This window comes from Sorex fumeus, unplaced genomic scaffold (assembly GCF_029834395.1).
Source record: "Sorex fumeus unplaced genomic scaffold, SorFum_2.1 ptg000037l, whole genome shotgun sequence".
NCBI lineage: Eukaryota > Metazoa > Chordata > Mammalia > Eulipotyphla > Soricidae > Sorex > Sorex fumeus.
In genome coordinates this window covers 72,980,521-72,992,854 of record NW_026606094.1, presented here as the reverse complement: position 1 = coordinate 72,992,854, position 12,334 = coordinate 72,980,521, and the positions used below count along the sequence as shown (strand labels likewise).

At 60.5% G+C, this 12,334-nt stretch overlaps 1 protein-coding gene across 3 annotated transcripts in view; it reads right to left on the bottom strand.

Moving 5' to 3' along the window:
- Positions 1 to 2,432: 2,432 nt before the first annotated feature.
- ADCYAP1R1 (ADCYAP receptor type I) overlaps positions 2,433 to 12,334 on the bottom strand; it is a 49,927-nt gene continuing 40,025 nt past the window's right edge. Inside the window, exons 13-16 of one of the 3 annotated variants that reach the window (XM_056118086.1) lie at positions 8,066 to 8,149; positions 5,709 to 5,838; positions 4,530 to 4,571; positions 2,433 to 2,710 (exon numbers count right to left, since the gene is read on the bottom strand). In XM_056118086.1, the coding sequence (XP_055974061.1) occupies positions 2,522 to 2,710; positions 4,530 to 4,571; positions 5,709 to 5,838; positions 8,066 to 8,149 (445 nt within the window). In that variant the 3' untranslated portion in view covers positions 2,433 to 2,521. The remainder of the gene's footprint in view (positions 2,711 to 4,529; positions 4,572 to 5,708; positions 5,839 to 8,065; positions 8,150 to 12,334) is intronic. The other 2 variants (XM_056118087.1, XM_056118088.1) reach the window with 2 other exon arrangements.

Genomic DNA, 12,334 nt, shown 5'->3' with positions numbered 1-12,334 from the left:
GGGGACCACGGATGGACATCGCATGAACAGGACGGCACAGTATGAGACTCAAGGCAGCAGGTAGGGGGCTGGGGCACAGGAAGGACACAGGCAGGAAGAGGCCATGGGGAGGAGAGTTCAGGCAAGGCTGTGTTTTAGAGAGAGCCAGTCATGGGATCCTGCTCCTCACTGCCCACCTGCAGCAGGCGAGGGGCATCCCCCGTGCTGGCCATGCACAGTCCCAAGAACAGCTGGTACTTGCTAGAGTTCCCGGGTACCAGGGTACCCCAGCTCCCCACGGGCTGCTGCCCACTTTGTAGATGTGAAAGCAAGGGGACATTTGCCTCTGATTTCGTTTGGGGGATGGAGTGTGGGCCACACCCACTGTGCTCTGGGCTTACTCCTGGCCCTCACTCACTAGGGTGCTGAGGAAGGAATCTAGGCCTTGCAAAACAAGCACCTTGCGGGGAGAGGCGTTCACCCTGACCTCATGCTCTCCCCCACTGCCCGGGACTGTGGACATCCTGCTGAAATATTCAGGAGACACGGGGGCCCCGGCTCACAAGACACCAGCACCGCATGCAGAGGGGACCCCCAGTGGGACCCTCCACCAGCAGTTTTGCAGTTTGGCGATGGCATGTAGACAGCCTCCTCCCTAGAGGCAGGCAGGAATGAAGTCACACTCAGGACCAATCCTGGGAGCTTCCAGGGAGTGCAGCTCACCCAGGGTCACACCCTAAGCCCCTGGACATCTGTCCACCACCCACCCTTCTCTCCAGGCCCCAGACTCCATTGCCACATTCAACGCAACTCCTCCCTCCAGACAGACAAGGACACATGTGACAGTGACACACGAGCTGAGCCTCCCTGCGTCCCAACTGCAGAAGACAGGCATGCAGAGCATAGAGGACTTTTGGAGTCAGCCCACCACAGGCGACTGAGGCCCCAGAGACTCTCTCTGCCCAGTCTTAGCAATTCCAGCCCACTATCAGGTTCTGCTTCTCTCAAGTCTACTTCGAGGCTCTTTCTTAGAAAGCAGCCCGGGCTCTCCCAGGGGGTCCAAAGTGCCAGGTGTCCTTGGGTGAGGGAACACACAGGGTTCCCTGAGCAGGCAGGAGGGGGCTAGGGGTGGAAGAGAAGAGCGGCCGTGCAACTGCAGGGAACAGCAGGCCCAGGACGCAAGAGCCAGGACTGTCAGTGCGTCTCCTGCCTAGGACTCGGAGCCTGAGTTGGAATCCAGGCACTGGGCCCTTCTCCAGCCATGCAGAGGCCTCTCCAGATGCATTTCTCCCAAACACTCCAGGCCCTCCTCCTTACAGAACCCAGCTGAGCATACACCTGCCACCACCCAGTTCCCCAAGCCTTCCAGAACGTGCTCATGGAACAAGTCTGCAAACGCACAAGGATGGAAGGACCAAGGAACCCAGGGACGGAGAGAATGGGGTTCCTTCCACCTGTAGCCTTGGCTCTCGCAAGCTCCACCCCCTGGCTCGGCCCCACACACTCCCTTGACCACGCCCCTCCCCGCTCGGCCCCGCCCTCTCCTCGCCCACCCCTTCCTGAAGTGGCTCTGGGAAGTCAGGACCAGGCCAGGATGACCAGCTGCTCCTCCTCCATCAGCAATTTCTGCTAACAGACAGGGTGGACGTGGTGACCCTCCTCATTGGCGAGGCCACCTGGCACCCTGGGGAAAAGCACACAGAAGTGGGGGTCTCTGCAGACTTGCACTCTGCCTGGGGAGGGGGTGCCCTGGGTTGGGATGCACGGACCGTGGGTGGGGGGGTCACACTGGCATGGCACAGGTTCATCCCAGTCATGGCTTTCACTTAAAGGGGAGGGGTGGGGGCGATTCGCAGCTCCCGGCAAGGTTGGCGGTGGGGTGGGGGGGGGGCGCAGCGGCTGAAGGAAGGGGCGAGTGGGTAGGGGACCCACCGTGCTCAACGGCGAGTCACGCGACGCTGCAGTTCCTCCCCTGCCCTCCAGTCCCGGCCACTCTCCCGGCTCCCGGCACGTCTTCGTGGGCCCGGTCAGAAGCACCAGGACTGCCCTTTGATGGCAACTCCACATCCAAAGTCCAGACCCAGTCTCTGATCAAAGAGGACCTGCAGCTGTGCCTCCGCCCAGGGTGAGGTCTGCGCTGGCCAGCGTGGGGGGACGCTCCAGCTGACCACAGGGCCGCGTGGGGTCGGACACCGGGGGGGACTGTCCAGCAAGCTGCACCCAGCTTCCGGCCAGGGCTAAGTGACGGCGGCTGGTGGACACAGGAAGGCAAGCCGGACCTTGGGCGAGCAGGAGCACAGGCGCAGGAGAGGGCGGCTCCGGGGCCGGACCGGAGCGTTATTTACACGTGGAGGTCGGCCGGACAGCCGGGGTGGGGGGCAGCCGCACAGCGAGAGCCACGCCCGCTAACACCCCTGCTTCCCCGCCCATCTCCCGCCCGGGGAGCCTCGCCGCTGTCCAGTGCCCGCCGGGGCGCGGGGGACAGCGGGACATGCAGGGCCCCCCCCAACCGCTGCAGCCCGCCCCGGGTCGGAGGGGGTGCTCAAGTGGCCAGGTTGTCGGCCGGGAGGCCGGACATGCGGATCTGGGAGCTGCTCTTGCTCAGGATGGAGAGCTGGGTGCCCCCGTTCGCCCCGCTGCTGGCCAGGGACGGATGCCGGTGCTTGAAGTCCACAGCGAAGTAGCGGTTCACCTTCCAGCTGCGCCACTTGCGCTTGATCTCTGCCTGCACCTGCCAGGGGGGTGATGGGGCGTCACTGCACAGGCTGTGCCTCCTGATGGCCCCCCACCCCTGTGGCCACCGCCCCGCGGCCACCCCTGCAGCATCCCCCACTATCTCGGCCACCCCTGAAGCTGCCCCACCCCCACTGGCCACGCCCATACCCGCCTCTGCAGGCCATCCCCCACCCCCAGCCCTGTTGACCCCCCCCACCACACACCCACACATGTCCCCCCCAATCCAGCGCCCCCCATCCCACCAGCAAAACCCCCTGCTCACCACCCCTGCAGCCACCCTGAAGCCCTACCTGACTTTCAGCTCCTGCAGCTGCACCCCTGCTGCTGCCCCAGGTGAATGCCCCCCACCTCCAGCTGCTGTGACTGGCTGCCGCCAAGGCTACTTGGGGCCCCACCAGTACCGTCTCTCCAGTGCAGCTTGCACCCCCCAGGGATAGGGAAGCATGACCCAGGAGCTTCCCTTAACCCTTCTCCAGGGCACAACACGATGCCCCTCACTCATGGCCAGGGTCTGTGGATCTCAGGGCATCCCACACCTGAGACTTCTGGATCTTGCAGGGAATCTTTCCACAATGGACGGAGGTGGCGGGGCGTGGGGGGGCTCTAACTGTTAACTCAGAGGGACCTGAAGACCTTTACAAACTCCAAGTACCCAGTCACTCCCCCAAGACTGTGAGTCAGCATCTCTGTGTTGGCATCTGCCTGACCATACATGTCCTGGAATCCAGCCCACTGTGGAGTCAGGCTGAGAACCCCTGGGGAGCACAGCCCTCTGGGCAACCCCCTGCCCGGCCCCACACTACTCTCAGCAGGATGACCATGGACGAGCCTTGTCTCCGCCTGCACACAGCCCCTTTGTGTAGTGCACAGACTGTGCAACTGGACGGGCCCCCACACTGACCCTCCAGTTCTAGTGACCACTCAGGCTGCAGGCCCTTGACAAACTCCTACTTCAGGCTCCCCCTACCACACCTGCAAAGCTCTCTCTTTCTTCCCTACTCTGAGCCCACCCATGCTAAGGTGTCTTGATGGTCACATCCTTGGGTTCCTCACAAATGGGGGGAGGGGCTTGTGGAGGTCACTAAGACCAATATCCTGGGGTTTCCTGCCACCCTTCGTCCTGTCCCCATCCAAGCACTTCTCTTCCAGACTCTGCTCAAAAGCCTCCTACCAGGCTAGAGCGAGAGGCCCCAAGACCATCAGTCTGGAAAGGAGCGTTCTGGAAAGTTCCAGGCCTTTCCTGGCATCTCTCTCAGGCTGCACAGTCCCTGCTCTATAGGGCGGTGGTCCCAAGGTGGGCAGTCTATCCCCTGGATTGCTGGAATCTTCCAGGGGAGGCTGTAGGGACCTACAGTACAATTGAGGGGTGCCCTCAGTTAGCTTACAGATGCTTAATTTCCAGGGGAGAACTGAGGAAAAAATATATATTAAAAGTTCTTTATGAAAAGAATAGGCAAATAAGCCTGAGAGCCTCTGTTCCAGGAGATGGTCAGTCCAGGCAGATCCTGGACAGCTGAGCTCAACCCTCTGCCCATCCCGGCCTGTGCCTGAGTCTTGTCCATCCATCCATCTGTCTGTCCTCACCGTCAGTTCTTCCTCACTGTGTGGGGCATCTGAGAGGTCCCCAGTAGGGTCTGGCTGGGCGGCTCTGCCCTTTGGAAGACTCTGCCCAGAGGCTGGGGCTCACGGCAGGCAGCATCCTGCCCCTGCTTGACTTTGGAGCCCCTGAAGAACTGGGGTAGCTGCGGACAGCCTGACTGCCCCCCCCCCAAACAGCTCCACACGCCGCTATGAACGAACGCCAAGGGTCTTACCTCCCCGTTGAGAAAGCAGTAGAGAATAGCCACCACGAAGCCCTAAAGGGAGAGCAAATGTGACGACTATGAAGGCCAGAGCGTCGGGTGGGGGGAGGGGGACACGGGAATACCAGAGGACGGGACCGGCGACCACCCACCTGGCCAGAACATGAGCAAGACAAGTCCTGGCCCCTCACAGTGGTCACCCCAAAGCTGGTGGCAGTGTCCCCTCCCAAAGACACACTCCAACTGGGGTGCCCCCTCCCCCTCCATGCACACAGCCTCCATTCCCAGCAGCAATTTTCTGCAAGCCCTTCCCGAAGACCCCAGAGTGTTCTCTGAACTGCCCGTCACCTCCAGGCCCCGAGGCCAGGGCCACATCCTCCAGGCAGGATCTATATCTTCCTCCCCACCGCCTCCCACTCTGGCCTCCATGGGCCTTTCCCGTGTCTAGCACATGCAAACACCACGTGTGGGAGTGCTGTGGCTGGATCAGATGCTGAACCACTCATCCAGTCCCTTTCCTCCCTCTCCTGCAGAGGCTGCAGCCGCAGCTGTGCTCCCCGGGCTAAGGCCCAACAGTGGGGAAGAGGCCAAGAACTGGGGCAGGCCAGATGGAAGCCAGGTACTCACAGCGACTCTGGTCCCCAGGCCAAACTCTTGCCGCACTGGCTGGGTCTGGGTGCATTTGAGGGGAGCTCTGTCTTCACCCCACCCTACTCTAACCTGCCTGTCTCCTCACTGCCCACGCCTCCCTGCATCCACCACGTCCTCCTTCACTCACCTCCCCAAGCTGTCTGCTGCTTCCTCACTGTGGTCCCTGGATGATGTGCTCACCCCACCACCTTCTCTGCCAATCTTCCTGCACACCCCTCTTGTGCAGTGACACCCCCCCAACTCTCTGTACTGGGTGGGGACCACATTTCAGGCTCAACCGTGGGTGCGTGTTGAGTTGGCTGGAGGCAAGCTGTGGACACAGAGGCCACCTGAGCCCACTTCTAGCTGAGGTGATGGTGGAGCGTGCTGGGCTCAGGGAGTCCTTCCACAAAGCCCTGAGGAGGGGCAGCTTCTAAGAAGGGGCCCTTCTACGCTAGAATCCCCGTCTCAGAGCAGGGAGCACGGAAGGCCTGGATGACGGAAGGTTCTAGACCCACCAGCAGGTTCCCGACCAGGTCGCTGGGCCAGAGCCTCACCCACCTGGAAGGATCCCAGCCCCAGCTCGAACACGAGTCTCTCCCTCTTGCTGACGCTCTCTGGGGAGAAGGCGAACACGGAGTAGTGGATGCCGAAGAGCGGGATGAGCAGCAGCGTGGAGCGGGCCAGCCGTCTGTGGGGCAGAGTGGGGTGCTCGGGGCTGCTCGGGGCAGAGGCCCCCTCGGAGCGGGCGCCCAGCACTGATGCAGAACCCCGAGGTTCTCGGCCCCCCCGGCCCAGCCTGGGTCAGCCTTCTTTAGAGCCAAGTGTCCTGAGAAGCCACGCAAGGACAGGGTGGAAGTTCTCTGGAGGTCGCTAACCCCTTGGTGGGGGGGGGGGGTTCCGGGGACGAGATGCTTGGAGAGTCAGGACCACAGGTGGCCGGAGGTGTGGGGCACCGACAACAGGCAGGTAGGGGTGGGGCAGGCGGAGGCCCCACAGAGGGAGACCACTGCAAGGGTTCCACGGAAGAACTGCCCACCTCTGGGTGTGTGGGACCAGCCCTGAGCAGATGTGACTGCTGGACTAGCCGGGGAAGAGGAGGGTCGGGGCTCCTGGGACGGGGGGCACGGCGGCGGGAGTGGGCCGAGCATCAGCACTCGTGGGCACTGTGGAGGGGAGGGGTCTGCCCAGTGTGCGCCCACAGCACACTAGCCAACCTCACAAAAAGCCGGAGGCGCTGAGGGGTAGAGAGGAGTTTGAGCTCTTCCCCTCCCCCCCCCCACCCGCAGAGCCCAGCGTGGCACCCTGTGGAGGTGACAGGCAGGGTGGGACAGGTGCAGCACCCACTGCCACCTCCCTGCCCAGAGCACAGGGCAGGGGCTCGGCAAGCCTACTCTACCAAGCCTCTGTCCCAGAAGAGAGACCGGAGGCTTCAGTATCTCCACGCTCCTCCCCTATGCTCAGGCAGTGCCTTCTGCGGGACCTGGGCCACCGGGGTTAGTGCAGGGGCCGAGACAGTCTGGGTGATCCCTTCTTTCAGTCCAGATGCAGCCCAGGGGTGGTCCAGTCCCTCATCCCATCCCTGCTCTGCCTACGGCCTTCTCTCAGCTCGAGGCTTCCTGGCTGGGAACATCCTGGGGTCAGCATTCATATCCGGGACTCGGGGGGTATGGAATGGCTGCATGGGGGTCAAAGGGCGTGACCATCTTGGGATGCCCAGAGCCTGGCTCGAGGAGGCAGTGGGCAGTTTGAAGAATGCAAGTCCAAAATAGCAGAGGACAGTGGCCAAGGGTGAGGCCATCTCTGGCCCCGCTGCTCACCAAGAAGGGCTCTATAAAGCACCAGCTCTGTGTAACAGGTAGGGGCTGGACTGGATGGGCCCCCACCCTGACCCTCCAGTTCTAGTTACCAGCTCTGTGTAACGGGCGGGGGTCGGGCCTGTGACCCCCGCCTGCCTCCTTGCCCACAGATGCATCTGTCTCCGGGGGCTCTTACTCAGATTGCCAAGTGTCCTGAGAAGCCAAGGGCCCAGCATCAGGGGCCCGGAGGGAGGGGTCAGGCGTGAACAAAGGCCCTGTCCAGCTCCGGATGGCGTGGCGAGTGGCAGCCAGGTGTCCCACAGTGACATCCAAAGACGGTGCCTCCCTCCCTGGGAACCCAGAGGCTACAGCAGGTGCTAAATAGCCTGAACAGTCCAGTCAGAGCAGGCCAGCATCTAACCTGCTCCACAGAGCCGTCCAAAGGCCTCAGGGCAGGCCCGGGACCCCTCTTGATCTTTTAAGGCAGTACGGCAGAGACACGGGTCTGCCCGAGCCCCCGTCCTCCCTCCCAAGGAAGCATCAATGAGCACACGAATCCTGTGAGAAACTCTAGAAGCTTCCAGTGTCCAGAACTACCCAAATGACCATGGACACTCCACTACGAGGAGGCCACCCTGGTCCAGCCAGAGTCCCTGGGCCCCTGTCCGCGCCTGCGACTGCACGGCCCGAGTGTGTGCTTCTGCCTTCCCGTCCATGACCCGCCTCACGGGCTGTCATTCTGCAGCACATGAAGTGGAAATGGGGGTGTGAGGGCGGTCCCTGCCCGCAGCTCAGAGACGAGCTACACAGACACAACACAGAGAAGTTGGGGGGAACGATGGGGGACCCAGAGGCAACCACAGCAACGCCAGCTGAGGTGCCTCCTCCCCGACACGGCCCAGCTCACCCTGGGCCATGAGGCTGCACGGGAGAGGGAGTCACCAGACACAGACGTCCACATGCAACAGCCAGGGCTGGGTGGGTGGGTGGGTGGGTGGGCGGGCGGGCGGGCGGGCTCGGGGCTGGAGGCACAGCCCGTGGGGCGCAAGCACCAGGCAGCAGCGTCATGCGGCCCCCTCCCTCTGGGCTCCCGGCCACAGCCACGCCACGCACACTTACAGAGTAATGGTGGACAGTTCTGACATCTTGCAAGAGTGCTGCTGAGCCCGCTGTGGCTTGCAGTAGCATTTCTGCACGCAGCTGCTGGGTGTGACAAGATCAGCACTGACGTCAGCGGGGGGCCATCGGGCAATGAGGAAACCGGGGTGGGACTGAGAGCGACATGGGGGAGGGTCCCCCGGGCTCGCGGGGAGGGCAGGGGAAACGGGGTGTGTAGAGACAGGGCCGGGGTTGGGGCTGGCACGGAGGAGAACAGGAAGCCAGGGGCCAAGATGGGGTCAGCGCCTGACACAGACACCACCCCGCAGGAGTCCTGCGGACACACGTATGCTCAGCCCGGAGGGTGGCGTGGTGTGTGTCAGAGGGCCAGGCAGCCGCATGCAGGGTGCCCAGAAGCTGTGCCCAGGGTCAGCTCGAAGCTCAGTGTGTGGCCTTTGGGACACAGTCGCAGAGCACCCATGGAAGGGGGTGTCCAGGGGAACCCCGCCAGCCCTGCTTTCCATAGCCGAGGCCCAGAGTGGCCACCTCCGCAGAGACAGGCTTGGCCTGCCTTCCAGTCTCCGAGCACTTCAGGTGGGAACGAGTTGCACCCACACCCTTTTCTTCCCTGGCAGCCCCTCAGAGATGACTCAGAAGCCGTGTGTCATCTTCACAGTGGCTTCCTGCCCAAGTCCTCCGCAGACCACGGTGAGGCTGAGCTCCTGGTACCCTCAGGGGACTCAGCAAGCCACCAAGGGCCCCCAGGACAGACTGACAGCAGAAAGCTGCCCTCCAGCATTCACAGACCCACTGCTGCAGCTCCAGAAGGGAGAGGGGGGAATCGAGGGTCCGAGGCAGAGGCTGGCACCATCTCACAGAGGCAACAAGGTGAAGTCAGACTTCAAGAGGGGGAAGCCTCAACCCCTCCGTCAGCGTCGTGGTTCTCCTTTAAGGAAAGATGTCTTTCAACTCACACCAGGTGGTGAAGGGGGTGCTGTGCACCCATGCCCCAGGGAAAGGGTGTGAGATGTATCAACTGCGGTACCCAGTCTGTGGTACCCAGGCCAGGAGCCTCGGCACCATGAAAAGTCTCTTAGAGATGCAGGCGCACGGGTTACCCAGACCTGGAGGGCCAGCAACAGGATGCTACAGAGATCCCAGGATAATCCCTGTGTCATCAAGGGCTGCTCCAGTTCTGTGCTTGAGAGGGTCCTTACTCAGTGTTCTGTCTCATCTAGAGAGAAAGCAATGGACACGGAGAAATGCATCCTCATGAACTCAGCTTGGCCCGTGACGAACATCCTCTGTTGGAGAATGGAAGTCCTTCTCATCTTCATGTCTCTTTGCTATCTTGCCCAGGTTAGAAGGGTAGACGTGTTTCCCCCAATAAAAATACTCTGGCAAGCTTTTTGCAAGCCGCCCAGAGTGGTCTTGCAATACGTGTCTCAGTGGAGGTGGAACTGCAGCCAGTGGATCCCGTGGGCCTCAGCAGACACTACCAGCAGCTAAAGAACATGGACTGGAGCGATAGCACAGCGGGGAGGGCATTTGCATTGCGTGCAGCTGACCTGGGTTCAATCCCCAGCATCCCCTAGGGTCCTCTGAGCACCACACAAAAAAAAAATAATAATTCATGGGTGCTGAGCCAGAAGTAACCCCTAAGCATCACCGGCTGTGACCCCAAAACAAAACAAAACAAACAAAAAGAACCCAGACTTCCTAGCTTTAGGGGTAGCTCCAGAAACAAACTTGGAATCCTCAAAACCTATCTGACAGCACCGAGGCAGCATTTCCCCGAGGCAGTCACCCCCTCCTCACTATAGGAAACCCCTCCTCTCCTTGACCTCACCACCAATTCCTGGCAGAGCAGAGAACCAGCCAGACTGTCCCATTTACACTAGAATTTACAGCCAATTATGCAAACTCACCAGGCAGACCTTGTTAAATTTGGTCTTTTTCCATTTGCTTGTCCAACCTTTGAAGAACCCCAGGTGTGTGGAAATGGCCTTCTGAGCCCTTACAAAGCTTAGCTGACCTCTCTCCTAGGCCTGACCCCAGACCCTGAGCAAGAAGCAGAAATCAGGAACCAGGAGGCCCATCCCGAACTGCAAATGTCATCTCTCTGTGAGGCTAAAACCCCCAGCCCTGATCTAGAGCTGCAGCTCTTCTCTAGACTGTGCTTCCTGGAGCCCACAAACTGCTGCAGGCAGGGGGCTGGAGTGATGGCACAGAGGGGAGGGCGCTTTCCTTGCATGCAGTCAACCCAGGTTCGATCCCCAAAGCACCGCCAGGTGTAATTCCTGACTACAGAGACAGAAGTAACTCCAGAGCACTGCTGCTGAGCATGGTTGGATGTGGCCCCAAAACAAAACAAAGAAACAGCAACAACAAAAACTGCTGTCGGCAGCCTTGAGCTTGCAAAGATGTCCCGACATAAGAATGTTTCACTGGAGGGTTGGGAGGGCTGGGTGGGGGGCAGAGAGGATGTCCTTTCTTCAGAGCCGGTGATGTGTCGAAATGCAAATTCCCCTAAGTCAATCAAGGCAGCCCCACCCGCCTTCCCTGCTGACCTGCGCTCCAACTGACCTTTCTCTCCAACTGCAGACAGTTAAATCACTGTTAAGGCCACTGTATTAAGTTCCTCTGACTCACGGGGAGTCTCCGCTCGAAGGTGGGCAAAGGCAAACCCGTTACAGTGAACTGTTTTCTTTGTCCTCTCAGCCTGCGAGTAATGACTGAGAAACTCCACCTCACCCCTCGCCTGGGTCCTTCAAAGCTCTCATTGCCCCCAACTTAGCCTCGCCTCCAGAGAGGCTGCAAGCATTGTCGGCTTCCTGTTAAACCAGGTCCAGCGACGAATAAAGGGAGCAGAGCAAACCCCAGGGCTCCTGAAAAGACTCTTGGGGCTAGTCGTGGATGTTGTTCAACCTCACAGCTTCACAAGGAACAAGCACCCTCCACAGGGATGCCCACGTGGCCTCAAGGCTCCCTGAACCCTGACCTCATGACCCATCCATTGTTTCCGACTTATGTTCCCCACCAAGCCCTAGCCTGAGAGTAAGACAGATTGGGGGAGACAAGAGGTCCACCAGCTTCTCAGCTTACTTGCAATCACCCGAATAAAAACAACTTTGCTTTTATTTTCTGCATCAACCCTGGCCTCTTGAGTCACTGGCCTTAAAGCAATGTCCACCATGAAGTGGGTTTGGTGAGAAATCTGAACCTGTCTGATGTGTGGATGATTATCTGCCAACCTAGACATCCCCGTGGGGTATTGGAAGAGTTTCCTCTCCACCTTCCTCTGTTCTTGCCTTCTCAGGTCCTGGAGAGTAAATCGACTTTTGTGACTTCTCCCAAGCATTCTAACAGTCATTTAGTGGGATGCTGGAGAGACACTGGGGGAAGTTTAGAGCTTAGAGAGCTGGTAGGACAAAGTTCTTCTCTTCTTCTAAACACTCCCCATCCCCAACCCCTTGCTAACTCTGAGCCGAAGAGCCTGGTGGAAGGAAACACGGAGGGTGGCAGGAGAGCTAGACCCGGGCATGAGAAACAGCAGCACCTGAGAGAAGCCAGGCAGCGCGGGGAGACCTCTGGGCAGCTCAAGGCGACTCGGGTCAAGAGAACACGAGACGCCCCTGGCGGCGGCAGCGACCCAGCACCCAGAGCCTCACCTGCAGCAGGAGTGGCTCAGCCTCAGGCCCTGCTGCCAATGCCTTGCCAATGCCGCAGGATGGGCAAAGCACTGCAGGTCTCTGCACCCCCGCCAGCTCAGGCAGCGGTTCCAGGTTCCTGAGATTTCTTCAGTCCCTGCCTGGCCTCAGGCCAAACCCTGGTCTCGCTTTGTACTTGCTGCCCGGGTCAGAGCCCCTGAAACTCAAGTCAGCCAGCAGGGGAGTCCCTGGGGAGTTCCCCACCCCACGCTGGGATCCTGGTGTTTGCAGGACACTGGGCTCACAGGGGCTCCGGTGGCAGGATGGTCTGAGCAGTGTTCACAAGGCTCCCTGACCCTGTGCACCCCAGCACCCAGCCCCATGCCCAGGGCACCCGCTTCAGCCCAGCGCTGTGGGGTTCGTGCCGTCCTCCTCCCTCACCCCCCACCCAGGGTAGCCCTGTGCTCAAGGCGTTCACTGGCCACTGATATGCTGGATTCTCATGGGCCATCACGGTCCTTCTCTGAGCTCAGTATCTGCATCTGAAAAGTGGAGGGAACCAGGCCATGCTGCCAATCCCTGGGCAGGAGGTGGGCTAGCCCTGGAAGGTGGAGATGAAGTGGAAGACAAGGGGCTGAAC